General features: G+C 36.9%; 1 protein-coding gene across 2 annotated transcripts in view; it reads right to left on the reverse strand.

Annotated features, from left to right (window-relative positions):
* Positions 1-10,764: 10,764 nt before the first annotated feature.
* The window catches only part of SCYL2 (SCY1 like pseudokinase 2), a 34,413-nt gene continuing 18,956 nt past the window's right edge, over positions 10,765-26,221 (reverse strand). For both annotated transcript variants that reach the window (XM_058805163.1, XM_058805164.1), the window contains 9 exons: positions 23,880-24,002; positions 22,437-22,550; positions 21,859-21,991; positions 19,988-20,106; positions 19,290-19,390; positions 18,673-18,739; positions 18,463-18,549; positions 17,238-17,357; positions 10,765-16,639 (listed from right to left, as the gene is read on the reverse strand). In XM_058805163.1, the coding sequence (XP_058661146.1) occupies positions 15,989-16,639; positions 17,238-17,357; positions 18,463-18,549; positions 18,673-18,739; positions 19,290-19,390; positions 19,988-20,106; positions 21,859-21,991; positions 22,437-22,550; positions 23,880-24,002 (1,515 nt within the window). In that variant the 3' untranslated portion in view covers positions 10,765-15,988. The remainder of the gene's footprint in view (positions 16,640-17,237; positions 17,358-18,462; positions 18,550-18,672; positions 18,740-19,289; positions 19,391-19,987; positions 20,107-21,858; positions 21,992-22,436; positions 22,551-23,879; positions 24,003-26,221) is intronic.

Raw genomic sequence — 26,221 nt, forward strand, 5'->3', positions numbered from 1 at the left:
AAATTGAATCCATTGCATTTTGAAGCACAAAGTGGCTCAAAGAGGTGAACCAGTCCAACTCAGTGTGACTGCATGACAACACTCTTCCTAGCATGGCAGAAAGTACTTAATGAAAACTCTTGTGGAAATGCAGCTGGGCACTCCACTCATCATGCCTGCACATTGGCTGGGGTCAAGTGAAGAATTTCTGCTTTTGGCATGGCCTCAGATATTGGATTGGGTTATGGACAAGTTAAACAAAAAAAAAATCAAAACAAAACAAAAAAACCCAAAAAACCCCCACACAAAAAATAGAACAAAAAACCCCCCAAAAAACAACAACAACAACAACAAAAAAAAAACACCAAAAAAAAAAAATACAAGCCCAAACAAATGAAAAAAAAGCCCAAAGACACAAACCATTTAATATATTCCCTCTCCCATCAGTCCCTCCCCCTTCAGGTGATGGGGAAGGCAGAAACTCGGTAGATTGCTAGAAAAACTGAGAGCTTTGTGTTTGGCACATTACCTCACTCCTACAAGGAAAGTGAAGTACCTGTCAGTGCCTCATCAGGCCAGCAGCACAATAAGAATTGATTGCCCCTGGAAGTCCCCAGCTGAGAGCTGCCATGTGGAGGGCAGGCAGCTGCCCACCCAGCAACCCCAGCTCCTGTTCGCAGGCCACCTGGTGTCCCTGAGCCAGTGGGTGACTCTGAACCCTCCCTCCTGCCCTACACTGTCCTTATCCTTCCAGGCTCAGGGGCCACACTTTCACCCCAGTTTCTGTAGAGCTTGATCTAGCTCTAGAGAAGTTAGGGGAAAGTGTGGGCCCTGAGCCTTGAAGGACTCTACAGAGAGGAGAAAAAAAGAAACCCAGAAATTCCTCCAGAGAAACAAACTAGATCTGATGTCTTTTTCTCTTAAAAACTCATTTGGGTGTTTGAACTGAGTGAGCAGGTTTGTGTGGGATGTAAATCTGGGCCAAAGCGGTGAAAGGACTATCCATTCATCCACCACTTTATTCCTCTCCTGGCTCCTTGCATGGACCCCCAATCTCTGGGTTTTAGAATTCTCCATAATACAAACACCAAAAGTCTGGATTGTCCCAGCTCCACTTTGAGGAAGGTGATTTTGGAAAATACATTTTCTTAGGGTTATGTGAGACAGGCAAGCAGCTTTCACTGAAATCCTTTATTCCTAGTATGAACCAGGAGGGAAGAGAGGGAGCATACTTAGGAGCTGAGAGTTTGCCTTTGCTGCAGTGTCTTTTGTTGCAGCACTGGTTAGAGTTTCTTCTCCTCTTTGAATAATTCATGTGATGTAGGAAGCGTTGGCTCAGCACAGCCAACACATTTGTCCTTGCAGAACAGTCCTCTCATAGCAAGCATTTAGAACATGGGTACCTCCAGATCTCTGCACTACCCACATGCCCCTGGCAGGGCTTCTCTGGGTGAGTTTCTCTCTAGCTGGGTTGAACAGCAACTGCTCTCACTGCCAACTCAAGGACTGACCAGTGATCTTCCCTGCAGCAGCTCCTTCTCCTCCTCCTCCTCCTCCTCCTCCTCCTCCTCCTCCTCCTGCTCAGGCTTGCATCTGGCCATCCCCAAACTGAGAAAAAAGAAGGAATTCCTCCTGGTTTCTCACTCCAGACCCCTAATCCTGGCTGACCATTGGGGTGTGTGACAGGCAAAGCAGCAAGGTCACCACAATGGCAAGGCAACACGACCACGTGTGTGCAATAAAGCAGCCCCTCCAATTTCTACCAATTTTCAGGCACACTGAAAATGAACCCCAGTAGCCCAGCTGCCTGACACCAGAGGTACATATGGGTTTGAGAATATATACATGTGAAACTTGTCTTCCATGTAAACAAACATGTATTTGCTGGCATTTGAGATAGTATTCTGAATGCTCTTGTGGCAGCTGAATGCCTGAAATCATGGAAGAACCCAGCTCCAAACTGGAAATGCTGCAAACTCCAGTGCAAGGAATTCACTTGGAAGACCGGAACTCAGGTTGGAAAGTGGTGTTCAGAAACCATATCTGCCAGCTGCTGTGGAAAAAAGGGTTTTATCTTGTCCATCTTTCTGGTCTTCTGGTCCTGGTTTGGATAAAGAGAGCACAGAGTAGACACAAGAAAAGAGTTACGCTTAAAATGTGGTGTTTTGTTCACTTACCCACACATTCTCTAGTTGCATTTAGCACAGATGTCTGAAGCCTGTCCTCCATGCATTTGGGGCTGATTCAAGTGGTTCCCTCAGAGATCTATCCCGGCTGGCCCCTGGCAGAGTGTGCTCCCCTCAAGGATGTAGGGGTCTCTCATTAGCAATACCCCTTGCCTCACCATTAACTGAATTACACACTTCTCACAGCAGGTTTCCTCTCTCCCTCCTCTTTACTCTCAGGAATCCTTCACTTCCTGCACATCTGCAGTGCTTCAGCAGTAGCCCCTTTAGAAATTCACAGATGCTTTCTCTAAGGCCTAGAGAAAGCGTGTTACTCCTGCTTCTCTGAGGGCAGGCAGCTCCACAGGGGCAGTGCTGCTTCTCTGCTTCCTCCTCCTCAGGCTCACAAAGTAACAAACTGCCTGGATTCCAAAGCCTGGATTCCAAAGCACTGCCTGGATTCCATAGCACTGCTAGAGACTGTCACAGCAGCTTGGCAGTGCCCTGCTCCCGGTGGGGCACCATCCACAAGGGCACCACCCAATTCCCAACAGGAATGTGCTGGATGAGGCCATGGCGATGCCTGTGGGACTAATCCCAGCATGCATTCCAGAGCACCAGCTGAGGAACTCTTTCTGGATAAGACCCAACATGATAACAGCCCTTATAGACCCAGCTGTCATAATTACTGTCTTTTTCTTTCCTGTTTTAACCTGTGCCCTAATTTTCTTTTTCAGAAATTATACCACATTGTGATTCTTCTTTCACTATCTCAGACCTCCTTAAAACACAATGTATTACATCATTTTAAGTCTGCTGTTTGCAAGCTGGGGCTAAGTCCAAGATACAGAATTTGCTTGCACTTGTAAGGAAATATTTTTCAAAATTAAAACTATATGGCTCATATAGCTTGTGGATTGAAACTACAAGTTTCAATTGAAGTACTACTATTGAAACTACAGATTCCTATCCCTAGAGACAACTAGTAAGTGTATTAAAACCATATTGTAGACCCAATGCAAACCTAAACCAGCATGCAGATAGCCACTGCTCCATCACTACCTCAGGTGTTCATGAGTAAAGTGAGCTGCAATAAAACTCGAAACTGGTCAAGTGCACTTACAGGAGATGTGCCTTCCTAACAAGAGCTGTGCCTTGCAGACACAGGGCTTGATTCAGAGTTTTAGCAACCCCTTATGAAAACCAAGCTTGCAAATACCAGAAGTAGCAATAAACATACCTTATGTGGAACAGTATTTTCTACAGGTACAAGTAAATGCACACCTAGAGGCTGTCTAATTTTTTTAGTTATTTCTTTTGTTGAAAAGCCTTGAAATATCATCTTTAGGCTGCTCCTACTGATGATTCCTCAATGCAGTGGACAGGGTAAAGTCTTTGCCACGTTTAAAAGAGATTTTTGCTACTGCTTTCAGTGCAGACTGGATAGCATACACATTTCATGTGCTTATTGTCTTGCAAGCAGTCACTTCTCCCAGTGCTTGTAAAATACAAAATTTTGATCTCTTTACAAGTATTTAATTATCACAGTAATTGACACCCTGACACTAACATCCTAAGAAAGTCAATCTAACCTTTTGGTGTCTGCTGAATTAACATAAAGATGCTTCACTTTGTGCTGTGATCAACCTTAACAATAACCAAAGGCTGCTGGGCTCCTCCAGTGGAAATACACAAGAATAACTTTGTCAATTTTTAATCAGTTTCTTTTCAGTTCAAGGCCATGAGATCACATCCCTGATGCTTGTGAGATGATTTTTAGATCATAGTTTGCTCTTGTTATTTGGAGGAACCTTCTTTTGTTAAAGGAAGTTGACTTTGCCTTTTTAGCTCTTACCAAGAGCTCAAAGGCTAGAAAATCCTAAGTGACCTCTCTTACTAACTGAAGATTTCTTAAAATTAAATTGAAATTTAAAGTTTTGATGCTTCAAAATTAAGTATCTTTGAAAGTTTAAATGCCTCCATTTCATGCAAATGGAGCAAAGTAATGAAGCAGAGATAATGAATATTGGTTTCACCTGCACATAGGTCTTAAGGTTGGCAGACTTTAATGTTTACAGCACTGGGAGTTTGACAATACTTTGCCCAAGAGCAAGGCCTTGATAAAAGTTGTCTGGTAGATTTCATTGAATCATGGAATCATTCTTTTAGGAAAAGACCTTTAAGATCATCAAATCCATCTGTTAACCCAGCACTGGCAAGTCCACCACTAAGTCATGTCCTTAACCAGTGCCTAAGAGGTTCACTCAGATCACAACCATATTTTACTGTTAGGCACAAAATTTTGGGTTTAATCCAATTCTTCCTTTGTATTTGTACAATGTCTGGTGTACTGGAGACCCTGTTTCTGTTGGCACCTGTAAAAGCCATTGTAACATTACATAAAAAAGGGGATACTGCAGGAATTCAGCCTTCTTGATCTACAGCATCTGCTGTCAAAGATAAAAGAGGTGACCTGGGATCCCATGTTATACAAGGGTTTAGAGTAAATGATCAATCTAGTCCTTCAGATTTTGAAGCCTATGGCTTCACATCTACAATTTTCTGCCATAAATGAGGATAAATTCAAAGACTTCAGAATCCTGATTTCTATTTTACCATATATGAAAACTGAGTGCTTTCCTGCCAGATTAAAATGCTTCATGCTGAGTCAGCCCAAGTCAAATTGTCAGATGTTATGTTTGTTTCCCTGATAACTGCAGCAAAACCAGCACTAATTCTAAATTTTAAAAGGGTTAAAAAAAATCCCTCTTTAGTTTCTAGTTTCTGCTTCCTGATGAGATTGCTGGTATGAAAAATATCTGATCACAGTTGGACACAAAATAAAAATAGTGGCTCTTGGGATGTTAATAATATAAAAAAATAACAATAGAAATAAGAATTCCTATTTATAATTTTCCTTACTGAAAGCTTCTAATTAAGTACCAATTTCTTACCTTATGCTGTAAGAGGGCTTTTAAAGCATTTCTATGTGGAAAGTTCCTATGTGAAGTATGTTCTTCTTTCCGTAAAAAGAAAATGGGCAGAGTTTCTACACCATTTCACGAAAACAGATATATTTGATGACGATTTCTGTGCATACAGGAATACATTTTGTTAATTAAAAATAGGTCCTTTTTTACTTTCACAAAGCTTTATAAGAAAAGTCTTGTAGCTGGACAAGACTATTTCTGTAATGTTTGAAATTTATTTGAAAGTTTCTTGGGTTATAGTGACACCCTATGGCAGTTTTATTGTACCTTACAGATCATTTTGAAATTAACTTGTCATAACATTTTACAGCCTGTCTCTGGCTGTAAATCAGTAAGGAACTGCTTTGATATTTTTAGAAATCTTTTAATTACAAGTTACTCAAAGGATCATTCCACCTCTTCAAATCTGTATTTTCCCTTTACCTCTTACTGGAAAAATACATTTTACAGTCTTTGGCATTATCTTCTCTCCACATTTAACAGATAATCTATGCCAGGCAGTAGAGTTATAACATACTATTCATAACAACCTATGGTGATACCAATTTGTGAATAGTATCTTACTTGATTGATTCACTATATTATAGAATGTAGCTCATTGTGTTTCTCTAATCCTAGATTTGAACTCTTTAAAAGAAAATATCATGATATAAGTTAAGGAAATTTTTTTTCCTTTTAAATACTGTTGGAAACCAAAACTGTGGGACGTGAAAATAAAACTCACTACTACATGAAGAACAGAATTTATAAAACCTGCCTTCTGGGGCTCTCCCTTACATGAATTTTCCAGACCTATCTCTACCTACATCCCTTCCCCCACCTGAGGTACAAAGTTGGTCCCTCTAATGAGGCAACAGTTACCATAAAACTTACATTAATTCTTTATCTTTGGCATTTTAACAACACTTTCATCAAACAAGGGTGGAAAGTGGGCAACAGGTTTGAAGTTGCAAAGGGCTGAGAAGGAATGAGGGAGAAGGATGACTGAGCAATCACATTAATCTTAAAAACAGAGATGAAAATCTTCAAATGCTCAAGCTGACTTGAAAGAGGAGTTGTGTTTATGCTGAACTGCAGTTAGAGCTTAGTTATGTTAGAATAAAATAAGCTCCAGAGTACCTTTCATGTAAACTTTTCTTGTTTTAAAATTGACATAGAGACAGCTTAAAATGATAAAGATTTTTTTCTTTTAGCAAGATATTTGTTTCAAAGCAATATTTTAAGTGCCAATAGATGTCAGTTAATACACTGTAAGTCTATTAACAGATGTCAATGACTATGTCAAATCTCTTACAATCTATAAATTGAAAAATTAAAACCCACATGCTTTTGCCATAATTTTAAAGGTACTTCCATTGCTAAACTAGCTGAAATCACTGACTAAACACCTAGCATCTCCTGCAGCTCTTTTGAAAGAATGGAAAGGAAACCAGCTCTATTTCAATTTAAAACCACTAGTGTTTCAAAACTAAGAAACTGAGCAACATAGAAAGCAAAATTTCTTCTCTCACAATGCCTGCATTAAAATGTACTGAAGAAAAATGAAATTAAGCAACTGTATCTTCTTGAAGGACACAGTGACTAGTAACTCACAGCTCAGGACAGTACTTTTAATTACTATTGCTTTTGTTCAAATAAATTTTGTTTTAAAACACACATATTTAATACAGTCCTTTTCTAATGTCTCTAATTTTTATGTATATTTACATACTGAATATTTGACCTAACTTTCACTAGAAAATGTCTGCTACAGCAAAACAGGGACTGGGGAAAAAAGTGAATTATTCAACTTCCTATTCGTAATCATTCAATTTTACAAAGTAGTCATTTCCAACAAAAAACAAACACAGAGAAATGAAACATTCCAATAAGAGTGTTAAGACTAGATTAAATCAGAGCTCAAACCGGTGCCCATCAGCAGCAGCAATAGTTGTCAGGACCAGTCAGGCTCTTCCATAAAACAGCATCCAGCAGCACTCCCTGCACAGGCCCAGGGAATGTGAAGAGAGCAGGTGGGCAGGAGGTAGAATTTCAAAGAAAATACGTCCAACCCTGCAGGGCAGGCACTAGGTACTCTGGCATTTTGCAGATGACAGTTTCCACTGTCCTTCCTGTTTGGTTTTTTTTTTTTTCCTTCAACAATTCCATGAAGTCTGCCTCTCTGCACTGAAGGGTTGCTCTATCACTCTGGCACCTGGATTCAGTAATCCTTCACTCATCTGCAGCGGCTTTTAACACTTCTACTTCAGGCTCATGTTGCCTGTAGAATAGAGGACAAGGCAAACAGATGCTCATCAGCCCACTCCACTGCCTTGCCAGAGCTGGACCATCAAGCTGAGATGCAGAGCCTCATGTTAGGCTCCCTTCTGCAGCCCCTCATGGCAAAGCAACAATCTCCAGCTGAAAAGCAACAAGCACAAAATTCAGCCTGTCACTGTCATAAAGTCAGCATTCCCTTAACAAGCATCACCAGAAAAAAGAAATTGTCAGAAGCCCTTGAGTTTGGTTGCCCTTCTACTTCTAAGGGCATGCACTGCTTGGGAGCACTGATGCAGGAAAAAATCGAAGAGAAAGTAGATGCAAGAAATGCCTTCACCAGAAGGGGCCTGGAAAAGTAGCAGGCACAGGGTCCAAAGGAAAATTCTGACAAAAGAATTGTTACATGTGAAATTGAGCTCAGTTAAGTTGGAAATTATGTGTGAAGAGACACACATAATTTAAGACACACTTATTTAATCTCTGCAATGTGCAGGAAATCACAGCTTTGTCCTATCAATGTCATGAATAGAATGAGGTAACGCTTCCTACCCAGCAGCCAGTTAATGATCTGGTTAGCTTAAGAAATATTTACTGTTTGCTAAATGAAAGAATTTCAGCTGTATGGCTCTGGTTTGCAAAATGTAGCAATGAAGATATTGCAAGAGGTATTTGCTATTTCACTGCAAATCTTTCATTTGTAATGGCTGTAAATCAGTAAGACTCAAGCAATGAATTCTTTAGGAAACATAAAACCAGTAAGGACAATCAAACTATAAAAAAAAAAAAATCAGCTAATTTAACAGTTTCCTGCTTGCCAGATAATAGAAATAGAGAAACAATAATTTAATCTTACACAGAATAATGATTAAAATGTTAGTACTTTATACTGAATTCAACCCAATTGCAGAAATTACATCTAGTATCAGTCAAGTCAGAAAATTACACAGAAAATACTTCTGTTGCTAGTTTTATATATAACTATATAACACATCTATATAACAGATCAAGAATTTAAGCATAGCTTGCATCAAAATTATATATAGTTATACAAATACTTTAATTTTTTTCCTATTTTGTAGCCAAGTAAAGCCAGGGTTTGTAGCATAAGGCTATTCGAGGAAGGTCTATAACTGAAGTTCCCATTCAACAACAAAAGTATGAAAATTATATTCCAGTTTAATTTCAGTTTTTCCTGATTCTTCTGCTTTGATTTTCTAGGAGTTTCATTGTAAGTCAAAATCATTGTAAGACATAATTATTTTTAGAAATTCTTAAAAGATAAAAATAATAAAAATATCTATCTGGTGACAGGATAGATTCTTCAAATGAAATTTACAGCAATTAGAGAAACATCTGATTGCTTCATTAGCATTTTCCTATTTGCAATATTTGAAGTCACTGCTGTGACATTGGTTAAAATGCTTATTCACAGCATTGGTACCACAGGTAAGTGTTTATTTCATCTGAATGGCAACAGCAGTAATTGCAATTCTAGGTTTTTTTTAGTTCTCTACTCCAACATTTTTGTGTTCAGAAGATATGCAGTTATTCTTCTGTGTGGTGTTTGGTTCTAAAGTCACCTGCTGGAAATCAAGCTCTACAAGGTTTTGATTTTATTTAATCTTACAAGTACTAGGTTGCATCAAGGAGAAACAGACTGACATGAACAAAGGCTGCCTGTGTCATAACTTCAGCTCCCAAACCCCTTGCTTCCCAGGTAAAAGATAACAATGTTTTCATTGATGTAGTTACAAATGGAGGTTCTTCTTTGATTATTTGCCTAATTATTGCAGGCAAATGTAAAACCTAGTCTTTTGAGGTTGTGCAAAATGTGAAGCATTTTAAAAAAATCCATCATAATAATTAATGGCACAAGCCAAAATAATAATTAAGGCACAAGCAAAACTATGGGAAAAAAAACCTTTAAAAAATTGGTATGTAAATATCGGTAGGTCATTAAACTTCTACCATTTCTGAGTTTCCAATCATTTCACACCCAGAACAGCCTCAATTTGCAGGAAGAAACTGAAATAGATCCATCATAATACAGTTCATAGACAGGTGTCATACAGAGGGAAAAAAAAAAAAAAAAAAAGCCTAGAGTTTAAATTTTATGTCTAGAATACTTAGTAAATTATTTCAGTTTGAATAACTAGTATTTATTGAGCTGCTTTTGGGGTTGTCCATAGATAAGAGTGTAAACTGAATTCCTGCTTTGTCAGTTTGGCACAGGAAATCAGAATCCACCTTGTTACCTTATGAACCATTTTCCAGTCCTCTGAGCAATTGCAGTGGTCTCCAGCTGGTAACACAGCTCTACAAATGCTGATATAAAAAAGATCAATCTAAAGTTCTAGTGTATGACAAATCCAAAGGTTGGACTAGAGATATTTAAGTGATGAAATGCAGACAATTAGCTGCCAATAAAGTTGGCAGAGAGAATTCCAGGCAAAGAAAAACCAACCAGCTTCCCTGTTTGAAGATTTAGGCGATCTGGATTCATAAAAAGTTTACAAAAATGTCAACTTCACTCCACAACAAACCAACTCACAACATCCGGATTTCAGCACTTGAAACGTTCCAGCTTAAGAAACAGGTAGGAGTTATGGATCCTACCAATATCCAGAAATGGAGAGATAAAGAGAACATTTCCAGGGTGAAGGACATGCCAGTCAGATCAGGACTGTGATTAGCTGAGCAAATTAAGGCAGGAATTTTCTCAGCAGGGGGCTGGCATAGGACAGGACTGTGCTCACTTGATGGATACAGCTGTGGAAGGTAAGGGGCTGCTGTCATCCTCAGCAAGGGAAATCAAAGAGAGAACTGAAGCCAGCTAATGCTACCTTTCCATTTTCACCTCATCTATCTTTTTGTTCTTTCACTCTCTTCTCCCACACCATCTCTGCTTCTAAGCAGATCAGACATCAGATGTCTTGTACTTGAACAATTTATACCACACAAAAGGCTGAGAACTACATTTCTTCAGAGTGCTGGCAAACTCTAACCTGCCAAAGCAGTGAATCTTGAAACGCAGGTTTAGAGAAAGGGCTGGTTTCTGGGTCAATGAGCTGTGAAAATGCAAATTGAGATCACTATGTGTCATCAGAAAAGGTAAATGCTAATTTTAAAGGCATCTAGTGTGGCAGTTTTCCCCCAGAACTTTAATCCACTGCATGAAGGCAATATGTGATGACATTTGACAAATGTCTGGACAGCAATCTCTAAGAAATTAACTCAGAAGTACATGGGATAAATCTCAGAAGTACATGGGAAGTACATTTTGTTGGTATTTCAAACAAAATGTACAGGGGAAAAGTCTTCTGTAGAAGTTACTGTTCGTTAATTTAATGAAAATTACCAATAAAAATATCTTCCAACGTGAAAATATGAAAATTCATTTATTTCCATAGGCAACCTAATTCAGAGTACAAAGTGATGTGTATTTCTCAAAACTGTCACTGTACCTTTTACATAGCTTTAAAGTAACTGATCTAAAAGTTGATACAAGAATAATTTTGGTTTTGAAGAGCTGTCCAATAAATCAGATATACACTAATGCCATGCTATGACAGTTCTATTTATGAATCACGGCTGACACAACAACAATATCACTATAAATCCCATGAGAATTTTAATGTTTTACAATCAGAACATAAAACTGCCACTACTACAGAGACTGTACAATTAGACAAATAAACAAGTATTAAATATTTTGCACAAGGCCTGAGTTCACTATAACACATTTTGATTTACAGCTTCATCTCAGAAATCTGTACAGCAGTTAGACCTGTTCCAGAGAACTTGAAGATAATACAACTTCAGGGCTCATTTGTTATGTTGATACAAGGGTGAGGCCTGAAAGGCAAGAGGATTTGGTGTATGAATCCAAGGTTTTACTGCCTTGTGCCATTTTCTTTCAAAGCAGTCAAAACCTAATTGAAGGTAATGTACAAGGCAGAACCTCACTTGAAAATCAGCTCACTCATCTAAAATTCTCCAGATAGGTTTCCTCACAGCTTTCCAAAGGAAAAGTTCACAATGAGTATATAAAATGCAGCATATCTCTTAACAAAGAAAAAGAAGGATTACATATACAGCAGGGTATTTTTTTTCTGTACTTCCCCTCCCTTCTTTCATTGGAAATGGCACAAATCACCAATATCCCACCCAACCCCAATAAAAAGACCTTAATCAATAAGCAAAGGTCACTCCAAAGTCCAAAAACTTCATTGTAATGCAAGATCCAGTAATGCAAGATCCAGTGTTCATAAACTTATGTTTTAAAAACTTTCCTTTTCTGCTCAAGTCACCCAGATGTAGGCAGACTAGGCATGTATTATTAATAATAGATAACACAAGTATCATATAATTCTTAGCCTGTATGGAAGCTTTATGGAATTTGATTCAAATCTAACTTCTCATTTAATCTCTGTTTTTTTTTGGTGCAATTGAACTGAAAAATCCAAAACTCCTATAATCTAGAATACAATCCCACTTATCTATCTACAGACACAGATAACATTACAACAGAGGTTATAATACAAAAGTCAACATACATTTTTCTTACTTTAAAAGGCAATCAGGGTATTTGTTAAGGTTCCACATAAATGTGAACCAGTTGTTGCTAAAAAGACAAAACAGAAAAGGAAAGTTTTAAAGAATAAGGCTTGAAATGTTGTGCACCTACACATCCAAAAATTCAGCCTTTTGCTTGGGGTACTTAACACCTGTGTAAGGCCACAACTTCCCCACAACATTTCTTATTCACAGTGAGGAGAACAAAGTATCTTCATTAAAACAAACCAGGATCTACCCATGCTCCCAGTAAATTTCTCTCCCCATCTCCCAGATAACTGGTAACTCCTTTTCCTCTCAAAAGCCTCCACTGGTACTGCTGCCCTCCTGCATAAGCAAGTTCCAAGGGCTGTTCTGTGCCTTCGTCACACCACTTGTGTGATGAGAAGGAACAGAAGCAGCTCCCTCCCCCAGTGACACCTGTGCCATTTCATTCCTGCTTTCTCTCAAGAGTCAGAACTGGGGGCTTCTAAGATAATCTGAAACTCAGTAGTTTTTTCTCCATCAGCCCAAGTAGAGGTTTTTCAAGCCTGTTTATTACAATCCTTTCCTCTAGCAGAATTAGTTTGTTTTCTGTGACTGAGTTTTGAGAGGATGCTTCTGACACTTTAATACTTAAACCCAAATGTAACCAAGAGCTCTAATATGGAAAACACTGCTGTCTTGGTGCAGTCATATTCATTTAGCATACACCAGAGCAGGAAAAGCACAACTGATGTAAGATGTGCAGCTATTTTCACTTAGCTTCTCCTTTGATAGAAAACAAAATATAGATTAATCACTTCAAGAATAGGAACTTACGCCCTTCCCTTTACAAATCAATGTAAACTAGATGGGCTGGGCATTTCAGCCCAGACCCTGTCCTCATTTCCACAGTAAATGAAGACATGCTGACAGTGGGTGACCCAAGTGGGTGCAGAGTGGCTGCTGTCATGATACAACCTGACAGGCTTTCGCATTTTTCCTTTAAATTAGGTTCAATATGAAGGGCAAAAATTTAGTGTAATTTACTGTCTTCCTCAAGGCATTGCAAAGAGTAACTTATTACCAGGTTACTATTTCATTAGCAGCATTTGTAGTTTCTCAACCATGTACCAATTTCAAACCTTTGTTCTCTCTCCGCTTTACTTTACATGAGGACTAGGCAGACCCTCTGCTACAGGCCAAGCTACATGTAGCAATGCTTTCTATCCAAGTTCAGCCACAGGAGGCTCCTGGAATACCCACATTTTGTAACATTGTCCCTTCCCTCCGTCTTTCCCAAAAACCACCTTGGATGTGAAGCACAACTGCTGCTCTCAAACAATTCACTCTGGCCACAAAACAAGTCTTCCAGCCTCTTGCAAGGCCTCAGAACCACAGCTTGTAAGTGGAGAGATCAGTTGGCCAAGGATTCCTAAAGAAAAACTATTGTAGCAGGAGCCAAGTGGCACATGGCCATGGTGACTTACCTCTTGCAAGTTCTCTTTCCTTTAAATTAAGAAGAAATCATTTGAGAACTTCAAACACACTGAGTTTCCTGACACACTAAACAAGAAGTATCTATGTGAAAAAGAGACTGGACTCAGTGCTTTTGTTTTATTGAGTTAAAAAAAAAATTAAATAACTGGAAGATTTTGTTAGAGCTTTTGTAAGCACCCTTTCCAGTTTTCTTTGTTGTTCTTCCATTCTGGGCATTCTGAAAATTGCAGCAAACAAGAGTAATCAAAGTTATGCTCTGAAATATAAATGAAAAAAGGCCTATTGCTTGAGTCAGATAAAGACCTTATTCCATTGCATTACCACTTCAAAAAAGAGCTTATTATAATTTGAACCTGTAGGATTTATTTTTACTCTGTTCTTACAAAACAGTGTATGTTCTGGTATAGCCCATGCCGAAAGCACATATCCCAAACCACACAGTTTAGGAGGTCTAGTAAATGAAATCAGATAATTTTTTTTCTACTTTCCCTGCAATAGGCTAAACTAAATCCAGTTCTGAAAAGCTCCCAGTCCAGACACATCAGGACACTGACTTTTATGACTGCCTTTGCCATAGATGTATTAATTTAATACATTGTAGAGTCCTATGAGATGTTTTTAATATAAACCTATTTTCCTAATAATTTAGAGGAATACAGATTCAAGTAATTCTTCAAAGGCTTGCCTTAGGTTACCCTAACAAAACACATAAAAGAAGACATGAGTGTGATTGAGAGTATAGAGTGCCAGCAACTGTAAATGAATTTAAATAGTTCAACAGTTCTAGTATTGTACTTCAATTTACATGGACATTTTAACATAACCTACAATGCTTACCATGAATATTAACAGCACATAAGCATCACAATGTATTAGGTATTGTTTTCCAGACCACAGATTTATTGGTCCCAGGTATTTTAAAATGATAGGACTAACGCAGCAGCTATTATACATAAAGAATTCTTTAAGAAATATGCTTAATGCTATCACGGCTTAGACCTGTGGAAGTATAACAAAATACAAGTAATATTTACAGCATAAGGCCCTTTGGTTTCTTAAGCAGCAAATGCAAGAAGAGTTTCTTCAGTGAAAGGCTTTGAAAAATAAAGCAAGTAGGCTTTCCATAAAAAAGGTAACTAGTTCTTTCCTTCTCAAAATAACCATTTATAGTCTGCAAAATTCTAGGTAAGAAAGCTCTTGAAATTCTTAGGGAAAAAGAAGTTAAAACTCAACAGTAGTATCTGACAGAGCAGAGATTCCACCATGGGCAAGCTGAACATACACCTTCTGGAAGCAGAAGAAACCACTATGTGGATTTCTGGAGACCTTTATTGAATTTAGCGTAATACAATAAAAAGGATCTGAAATACCTGTGTATTTATCATACACTCTAGAGCTTACAAATCCGTATTTGAGAAATCACTTCATGTCAATCTATCCTTCATAAGGACTTGATTTAAATCAAAAGTAAAATGAAATACTTCACTCTTAGTCAAGGCAATTTATGGCAGTCTGCTTTTTCATAAAATCCTGTGCAAATTGTATAAGGTGATCCTTTTTCATTGTCTCAATTGAGCCAAAAATTAATTAATTCAAGATATTTCTGTGTAACTATGTAACGTGTGTTTAGTTACACGGTTGGAGCAGTCAACATGAATTTTACATTTACATTCATTTTTTGAGGTTTCATAACTACAGGGTTTTTTCACATCAGTTAGAAGCAGCATCATACTAGCCAAAACAATGGAATATACAGTAAATGTGATGAAATCACCACATGTATTTTAAAATCCTGCTTAAGTGGTATGTTGCTTTTGCTATGGGGCTTGCAACAAGGATCTGGCATTATAAAAGAGATTGTAAACCAGCATGACCTTTGAAGCAGTGTTCTTCCTCTGTCCCAAACTTGAACCAAGTTTTAGAACAACTTCTTATGCCTGATGAATATTGTTAGATCTTACTACCACATTCATTACATTGGCTTACACGAGAGAAGAAAGTCAAAATATGCTCCCTTCTTAGTCTCGCCCTTAGTTATGGGTTAGAGTGCTCTCTGTATAATTTGGCTATCAAAATTTTTAGGTCAGCTGAAGAATTTTCTTTTTGCAAACTGTCATAGGACAAAATGACAGCTTGTGACAAATTCAGGCAACGTGAGTAATTCTCCAGGTTTGCATCCAATAGCAGCATTATACCCCATAAGCATTTTTGCTGAACTTAAACAAAATTTTGTAGGGAATTTCATTGGACTTGACTGAGTTCAGCTCTGAATAATTTCAATATACTTCTTTTTCAGATGAATATACGCATCCTACCTTCAGCACTCTCATGTTGGTAAAGAGACAGGAAATCTTTAGCATGTAAGATGACTTTGCACTCACACAATTCCACTGCAGTACCAGGTGAATGAAACATCAGCCTTTTTTCCTGCCCAGAAGTCCTTACTTTGCTGGGTTGAAAGTTTCCCCAAGTCATGCTTTTATTAATAAAAACAAGATGTTAATCAGCTTACCCATGATCCAAATTTCACCAATCTTTGAAGGAAGAAAACAAAACATTTTACCCAAAAAGATCTTTTAAGTCATTGCTAGCTGAGCTGCTATTTGTCATTGTGTTTGCTGGTTGTGCAAAGTTCTGAGGGGAAAAGAAAGGATTACCCTGTATGCCAAAGCCTGGCTGTGCTAGCATGTTCATCTGAGGTCCCAAGGCTGTATTGCTCGCATTCGGGGACCCTGAAGGTGGCACAAACTGATTGACCCACTGGCTTGATTTCTGTTGAGCCAACTGCTTCATGCTAACTTTGGGTTTTTGAGGACCAAAAAGATTATCTAAAGCAGACATGTCTGGGGGTCTGTTTTGTTGTGTCAGTGGAGAGACTGCAGATGCAGCATTCATAGGACTGTAATTTGGCATATTGGCAGGTGGTACCATGTTCATCTTGGTTGCTCCTGTTGCACTTGGACCACTGAAGAAATTCTGAGTGGCAAGACCGGCTCCCATGGTGAATCCAGCAGTCTGAAACCCCATGTTTGTGTTTAGTCCATTTGTCATATTTCTCTTTGTGTTGTCAATGGGTGATGAAAATCCCATCCCAACACCCATAGAAGGAACGGAAGAGAAGCTGTTTGAAGATGCAACTTGAGCTTGGTTAATAGGACGGCTGGTCAAAGATGCCATATTATCTATCAAGGTATCTGTCAAGTCTTTTGTCTGAAAAATACATAAAATGCAGTTAAATGTTTTTCCTGTACAGACACTCTAGCAACAGTATTTTATTGTTTCCCCTGCAGACCCGGGGAAAATTAATTTTTCAGAAATTAGAATTCATTGCACGGAATTGTGCACAAAATGTGCACAAATGTGCACGAAATACACAAGAGAAATTACAGTATTTGTGTTCTTTGCTACTTATAACTAATTGTTATGCAATTTTAATTTGACATCTAAGACTCCACACAAAGCACTACTGTGACTGTTTGCTCTGTTTGCTTAAATGCCCCATTCCTATCCCCAAATCTTATATATTTCCTTAAGAAACTCTTCAGAGAAAAACCTTTTTTAGTATGCCCTTTTTCCTTATCTAGTACTATGACCTTCCTATAATAATGACACCCTTGGAAACCCTAGCAATTTGAAAAGTGGAAATATTGCTAATTATGCAAATGGAAGGCACATGAAAATTCAATTTAGCTTTTCTCAGCTGTGCCGTTGAGTGACTCACAGGAGGAAAAATATGCTAAATGCATACAGCCCTTGAAAAGGCATCAGAGCTCCAATGGAAACAATGCAGTTGTTTGTTCTCTCTCACCTGCTTCACTGGAGGTGTCACTGTAGTTGCTTGGGGCTTAAGAGGTTGCTGGCTTTTCAGTTTCTGTGCCTGTTCTTGTTCTTTAGCTAACTTCTGCTTCTCTTCCAGAGTAAGTGAGGCCTTTAAAAGGGAAAGTACTGGTAGTAAGTTGCAAAAAACACTTATTTCTGACATTCATATTTTTATTTCATCCTAGCACTGCTGTTTTAATAATCTGTGGTAAATCAATTATTTACACAAAAGAGAAAGGCAATAAGTGAAATCTACTATTATATTTACCATATTGCTAGAAAGTACTTCAAGCAAATAAATATAATATTAAGAGCAGCATAATGAGAAATTTGGCCAGATCTCAAATAAAAGAGATATTTCAGCAAAGCCACTTTAGCTTTGTTTCCTTAATATTGGGCGTAAGAAAAAGTGTTCTTTACAGTTTTTGTTTTTATATGGTTACTAACTTGCTCTAGAAATTCAGTGAAACCTAATATTGTCTGTGGAGTTGAAAAGGGAATTTCATTTTAAAACTGCTCAACAGTATTTTGAGGATTTTAACTCCACTTTTGCTAATACTACTGAAGGATGAAATAATTAAATCATTCCCCCTTACTTTAATGCAAGGATTCAGATAACTAGAAAAAAAATGATAAAACATAGATTCTGGGCAGCTATTTCTATAATTAGTACAAAAAGAATTTTACAATATTTAAAGCTTATGTTTACTGTATTACTGCTTATATTTTATATTATGCTATTTTTTCTTTTACTTTTTGTATTTAACCACATATTGACTGTTTTCACTTAACTTTGAAAGGTACAGTAAAAGTTAGTCTCTACTACTACTTAAAATTCTACACTTTATCTTCATTTCTCTTTGTCATTTTATCATAAGGATCCCTATTTTGCTTTTCCTACCTATATCCAGTGGTGAAGTTTCAGTTTCATTTAAATCTATAGTTAAGGAGAAAGAAAATGACCACAAATTTATAATCCTAATTGCTGCCTACTTCATTCAAACATATATTCAAGGAAAGGCTTACATGTAAATTGAAGGATATGATCTGAACGTTTTTCATGGACCTTCTCATGTGACCATATAAAGCAGTTAGTTTTTCTACTAAAGCTTTAAATATTGTACCTATTTACACACTCTTTTTCTGAAATCCTATCAGCTTTGGATTAGACAGATGGAAAAAAAAGAAGTACAAAAAAAAAAAGCAGAGCACACCTTTCTCTGTATTGATGACATCTCATTCTCTTTACTATCAGATCCACTAGTGAGAAGGTCAGTTCCATTATTAAATACCTTGTCAATCTGTTTAAGTTCAAAGAAAAGAAATTTCATTATGTGAAATAGTGCAATTTAAGGCTATGTAAATATCAACTAAGTGGTTTTAGATTGCAATGTTCTATGAGTAAGTTACATGTTGTCACTTACCTGATTGCCTGTACCACTAGATCTTGCCTCTTCAGCCCCACTCATTTGGTTGGCAATGTCCAAGGATCTACACAGTGCAGAGTATATTACAACAAGACAACTTTGCAACCACATCCATAACATCAATCTAACAATGCAGATCATTCTTCTGCATTTAAATAATACCAAACAATTGCACTGAGAGCAACCGGTTTTATATAATGCCTTCAGGAGACTGGCAAATATTCCTTTGAGAAGTAGCAAACACCTCCTAATAATCTCCCATGGTCTTCATTTCTCCCTTTGAGGAGGGTGATCCAGACTTCAGGTATCCCAAATTATTTTGTCTTAGAAATCTCACCTCGTATCAGGCTCCATAAAATAGCTCCAAGTACTTCAAAATATCCCAGCCTTCTAAAAGGCTGCAATGTTTATGTTTCTCTGATATGGTTTATTTCTCAGCAAGTACAGGAAAGCAGCTTAGCACCCAGAAGTAGATCTTCTGCCAACTGTGCTTATTTGAGATAATTCTCAACTACTGAACTTAGAATTATCTGATTTTTTTATTGCTATGGCTAGAGTTCTCTAACATTTGCCAAAAAATGACTACTTCTCCAACACAAAACATTAACACTTACTTCTGTTGCTCTTGCATGACATGAAGTTGCTCAAGTTTTGTTTTATGCTCTGCTTCCAATCTATTGAGCATATCTCTTATAACACAAATAAAAGAATTGAACTGGAAAAGAAATACATAAGAAGTTTGGATTTTGCAGTGATGGAATTCAGATAGGTGTAACTTAGCAGGTAATACCTCATAAACCCACAATACACAATGTAAGATAGTGTAGACTTTTAAATAATTTATACTCCACCTTCATTCTCGTGCATTAGCAAATTACAAGCAGAGTGCATAGTGAAACACGGAAAAATACATGCCACTAAAAAAACTGAAATGGGCTAATGCAGACAAAACCTCTACATGAGTATTACCAGATTCATTTTGAAACAAACAAACCATCCTATTATTCCCTTTCCCAATATTTCATAGCATCACAGCATTTTATTTTAATACTTATTATGTTAGTAGCTAACTGCTTTTGCAGGGTATTTGGAAGGTGACAGTAATAATTTTGAAATTTTACACCAGATCAGTTAAATAGACTAAAAATAACAAGCTTCAAACACAGAAATACAGTAAAATTGGAAGGGTTTTTCTATTGCTTATTTTCACAATAGACACAGACATGCAGTAATGAATGAATTTATGACAACAGTTTAAATTTATTCTCAGATAATTGTCAAGGAAAAGCATGCAAAACAGTTGTGCTCCTACCTGATTGAGATTAAGATTGTTCTCAATACTAAGAGGAATCAGATGGGGCAATACTTTTCCTGCAAGCTGTTCTTTGGTAATTCCCAACTTCTTGTGAGTAAATGTACATTTGTAAATACCTGACACAGAACATCAAAGTAGGAGAAATTATTTAGTAAACAATGTGAACAAACTCGAAGTAGCACACTCATATATGTAGTGATCATCTGAGCAAGCACTGTGTTTGTGTGCAAGCAGGGACAAACGTGACCAAGAGATCTTGAAGGCTAAGTACTGATCCACAACAAACAAGAGGCTTTGCTACACTTCAGAACAATAACATGTCCAAAGACATACTTTGCAGCCATGAAACCTAATATTAGTGAATGTATTGTTCTGGCCAATTATCTGAGAATATGCAGCTCTGAATAGATGATGTGCAAGCAATTTGCCACAAACTGACACACTGCCACTTGAGAAAACAAGCTGCATCAACTAAGGACATGTTCTCTCCTGCTCACTACAAGTCGCTAAGAATAACTATCATCCTGGTCTCTGACAGTTTTTTTACAAAAACTGTTAATTAGAAGTTTTGGACTGTTACACATAGTATCAGAACTCATGCATAATCTTTATCTGTTTCAAATTCACTGGAAAAAAAATCCTGGCAGGCATGAGAGACCGAGTGTTAAGCCCAAAAGTTCTGTAGAGTTTCTGACAGGAAGAAACTGCTTAAATAGTCCAGGTTCTGGTGGCAAACACTGAACATACTAGCATAAAAGACACAGCAGCTTTTCTCACTTTCTATGGTAGTGGAACAGAGCTGTCACGAAGACAAAGACAGTGAAGGACTGTATTATGATTCTGGAAGAAAGGAGAGCCTGCTGATTTCAGCCCATAATTTCCAAACCAGGATTCACTTACTCACTGTACCTGAGTAGAATTCAGAATTACCAGAACTAAAGTAAAAAATAGAGTCCCTTATTCTTAGATAGCAAATAAAAATCAAAGCTGCAAGGGTTAAGAGAAACAGGCAGCTTTAGATCAGTACAGACAAGATGCCTTCTTGCTCTTTTGAGCAAATAAAATAATGCTGCCATCACATATGAGTACAGTGTTTAATGAGGCAGTGCAGCTCAGTTGTTACAACTGGTCTACACAACTTTGGTGTCAGGACGGGAAAGAGTCACTGTCTTCCACACTTGGCCAAGGAGTCACAACTCTTCCGTGGCAGTGGCTCTGGTCATCTGGACTCCTTAAGCCCATTCAATTTGCTAAAATCACACACCCAGTGAAAGGCAAGCACCAAGTGGCAGTAGGAAAGCTCAAATGGGAGTGAGGTATCCCCTCCCAGCAGTACCAAACCACTTGGTTTTGTTAGTCATTTTGGGAGACCTCACCCAGACTGTGTTCCACTTCTGCCCACAGGCACAACTGTGTCCCTAAATATCCAACAAAATGAGTCTAACAAAACCTGCAGTAAGGAACAGCAGATTTGTACACCACCATTTACAGCATCTGCTGTGCAAGAGAGGTAAAAGAAGGCAACAGTAACATGTCAAAAGCTCCAGCAACTGAAAGATGACAGCTCATATATTCTTCTGAAGAAAACAGCCCCTCTGACTCTGTAGAGCACCCAGTCCATGTAAGTGTCACAGCCCAAGAACTGCAGTGAGTACTCAGAACCGCACCGGGCCCTGAAGACTAAAAATTTATGTACTAGTGCTTAAATGTCATACATAAGGTAACTGAACAGGGACATTCTCAAGAACCAGAAAGGTTTTAATAGTCATTTTAGGGATACACTATGTAAACATGTTCAGTGGTAACACAGAAAACTTTCAGATTTACAATATCAAAGCACAAAAGAGAAAGCTGGAAGTACTAGTTACCTAAAATTCCCATGAGCACCGCAGGTTCCTTTGATGGAATTTGTTGTAGAAAAGGTAAAATATCATCAAGCACAAACCATTTATCTAAGTACTCCAAAATCTTGCCCAAACACACCAGTGAGTTTACCCGGACCTGTGAAGTATGATAAGAATTAAACAAAGTCTTTATTTATAGGAAAAAAACAAAAACAAATTTACAAAACTAGTAAGATAATCTTTGTACTGAAAAATTCAAGACAAGTTAAAAAAATGCTTTTGTATCATGAAAGAAAAATGCTCATTTTTATGCTCACAAAAACTTCGCTTTTCTGCATGACAAACATTGTCAATGTGTATTACTGTGGAACTCACTTCAGTCATTTTTACACTATTACCAACACAGTAAGTTGTTAACAACTTTAAAAATTGTTAGAGCAAAGAAATGATGCTTTTGCACTTTTAAGAAGTTTTTTTAAAAAAATTCAGTAAGAAATCAGAACACAATGATTGGCTTTTCTTTAAAGACACAACATGGTAAACCCAAAGTAATTAAAAGTTACAACATTTTCTGAACACTAGAGAATTACTATGATACTCACAGCAAGAGAAGAAGTTTGCAAACATGCATTTTTAATTCTTGGAATTAATGAATTTTTCATTGATGGGTAATCTATTAAATTGGCAAACGTGGGAATTATGTTTAGGCAAAGCTCCTAAAAAAACAAAACCACACAAGTTTAAAAAGAAACATGCATATTTATTATAAAATTAGTACTAATATAACTCAGTATCAGTTAGTCTGAAATGTCTTCTTAGGCTTTCCTCCTAAGGAAATATTTAAGGAAATCTTTTCAACTAAGCTGCCCTTAATCTATCACACCCACTTAAAAATAGCTATAATAATAAAGCATCATGGCATGTATACAGAATCTTCAAAAATGGATTTTAGAAAAAAGAGCATTCATAAATTCATAATATTTAAACAGCAAGAATATCTTGCATTTTCATGAGGCTCCTTTAGATAAAACCCAGCTATTACTACACCAAACTACCAATCTCTTACCAATCTCTCACCAATCTTACCAATCTCTTGATTTATAATTTGATAAATCATATCAATACATTATCAATAATACCGCAGTAAAATGATAGACTGAATGATAAAATATCATGTCAGGACTAACCATCCTTTAGCAACAGAAAAAAAATAAACACATAATTTCAGACCAATCTTAAAAAAAAGAGACAGTAATACTAAGTATATGTTGTAAGTAAATACGTCAGTAACCAAAGTACTGATGCAGAAAGAAACTCATGACAGATATATAGAAACAAAAACCTTTGTCCCTAATATTACAAAGGCTTTGCAAAGGCAAAGTCACATCTGATTAACCAAAACCACCTTTCAGAAATATTTTGTTTCATTATCTCCCGCTCCTGAACATTTTTGGGTAACTGGAAGTTAATTGCAGTTGAATGATTAAAAAAAAATCCCCAGAAGAACCTTAGAAAGGTAGAGAAAGCTAAGGAGAAAAAAAAATCATGGATATATAAAAAATGTCACCAGAATGCAGATTAATATGACTTTACAGCACATCAGGTCTCCTGAGGTAACTGTCAGCACAGATGTTCTCACCAGCAGGAGCTCAGAATCAGCCACCTCTCACTGACTGGTACAGGCATGCATGCCTGCATGGTTTCTGCTGCACAGGCAGTGAAATATAAATGCATATCCTACTTCCTGCTATAGTGGCTAGTAGGAATCTAAGATAAGAGCATTAGAACAACAGTCAAGTGGTTACCTTCCTGGAAAACAAGGAAACTAAATTTTACTTTAATAGAAATAAATATTCTTTAATAAAGCATTCATCTCTTTCAACATTCGGGCATATTATACAGTTTTATCTTTTTTTTTTTTTAAGTAAACACTTTTTTACAAAACAAGTTTTTACAAAACTTTTTGTATGAGTATACAAAAAGTTGGCATGTCAGCTGAATGAGGAAAAAAAGAAAGTTTTAAATAAAGGCTGCAACTACTATACCTGGATCTGAATTGAAGGTGCTTCCAAGGCTCTATAAACCATCGGCAGAACGCTGTTCTTTATTTCATCCGGTGGAGTTTTGGTTAGAAGCAAGTCCATTTTTTGCAGGAAGATTAACAATATCTATTCAAAGAAAGACAATTCAGAAGCTAAAAGTTTTAACTGCAAAGGATATATTTACAATTTAAAATGCGTTGTATCATATCAAAAAAACTTGAGAAGTTTTCTTATAACTCAGGAAATATGATCACTTACCATGTTGCTTGCCTGAAGGCATGGAAGACAAAAAACACTTTGACATGTTATTGCATTTTAAAACCAGCAAATACAAATCAAACAAAATATGCATGTTCTAGACTGATTCTTATAAGAAATAAGAAATTATAATGACTCAGTAAGGAGTTCTTGTTTCTACTTACAAGAACTTGTAAATACAAGAACTTGTTTCTCTTTATGGTCTTTTGTTAATATACATCCCTGGAAAATTTTTATACACACATCACTGTTACTAAAGCCAAACTTCCAAAAAACTGTAACTCAAATTCTGTCTTCAAAGCACTTGACCACAACTCCACATATATAAGCTGTATTTCATGTGTCTAAAATCAAAATAGGGACGTAATAAAAACAATATTATGGCTACTAGATGGACAAATAAGCCTTTATTCTATTTAACATGGAAATTGTGTATCCTAAAATTAAAAAAACCTCAAATAAAATATTCACATTGCATTAAAACTAGAATAGCACATATGCATAGTGGGATGCATCTTGCTTAAGATTAGCCATCTAAAGGTTAAACAGTATTCTAAATCACTGAGCCAGCTCAGTCTCAAATACAGAGCACTGTGTAACTCGTAAGATTAATGTTACAACTTGGACAGGTGCTAGAGGGGACACTGAGCATCCATTGATAGCAGAACTCCTTTCAGAAAATAGGTTAAACTATTTGGATAAATTGATGGATAAATTATGTTTAAAAGTATCACATTTATAACAAAAAGCCAAGTATTTTATAGGAACACTTACATTTTTGTCTAAAAATACATGGTAATCAATGCTTCTATGTCAAATAAACAGAAGCATTGAAGTGTAGAAACAGAAATGTAGCAAGACCCCATTAAAAATTTTCTCCTTTTATTTATTCCACCTTCTCTTTACAGAGAAGAAAAATAGATTTTTATAGTGCAGCTAATATGTGTTTTCTTGTTGGAAATGTATAATTTCCCAAATTGCACACACATACATACAAAATCATTCATTTGTTCCATGAACATTGATTCTGATGTAATATCCCCATATTTGGGACAATCAGGGTGAAATGGATGAGACCAGTTTTAAAGCTAAATTTTATGGTTTTCTTCAATACATAATCTTTGTCCTAAACTTGGGTTTTTAAGCCTTACGTGTTCTCTTAACACCTGCTCTTCTCTAACAACCCTAACCATGTAATGTGGAATTACAGTTTCTATGTTTAAGCTTCTAGGATTCTATTTGACACTTTTTATCTATTTAGGTAAAAATTAAGAAGGTACTGATTCACACACACCATTTAATAAGCAATTAACAGCAGCTGCACTCTAAGTAACAATGCATCATTCATTAATGCAGGACCCAGTACTTGTCAGGGACCACTTCTGAGTAGTGAATTAGAAAATGAATTTACAGCACATCCTGTGCTGCCTATGGAATCCAGTAGATACAAACTAAGGGTTTGTCAGGGAAGCTATGTCAAAGTAAGCCAAGATGTTAACATACAGCACACATTACTCCACACTAACAACAAGAATAAGTCCATCTATATATTCCATTTTCATATTATGAATTCCCTTACAAAAAGACATTGTAAACACTACCTGACCTTCTTCATATTGAATTACAGCAGCTTTCCTATGATGCATTCATTTCCTAATTTGAATATCCTACTAAAGTCAAGCAACAGGCCCCTCATACAAATCTGTAACATCTTGAAAGAGTGTTTGGAAGAAACACTGGCATCTTCCCTGAATGCCCTTCTCCAGGAGTTAGAAGCACACAGAAACCAGACATTTCTGCCTTGTACAAAGACAGATTTCCAGGTGTGACAATCCTCTGGCATTCTGAACCTCTGTAATTTTTTCCAGAATTCCTGATATATTAACTTTGAAAACATGACATAGATTACTTCAACTTTGCCATACTAAAAAGACCATAGAAATAATAGTTGAATAAGCCATGCAGTAATTTGCATTAAAAATACCAGCATAAGAATAGTGTCTAGATAGTCACAGAAAAGCTTTGCAAAGACCTGTCTTTATGAGTTGACTCCAAGTTTGTATTTTGCTTCCTTCATGTCTCAAAAT

This window comes from Ammospiza caudacuta, chromosome 5 (genome assembly GCF_027887145.1).
Source record: "Ammospiza caudacuta isolate bAmmCau1 chromosome 5, bAmmCau1.pri, whole genome shotgun sequence".
In the NCBI taxonomy this organism is placed as follows: Eukaryota; Metazoa; Chordata; class Aves; order Passeriformes; family Passerellidae; genus Ammospiza; species Ammospiza caudacuta.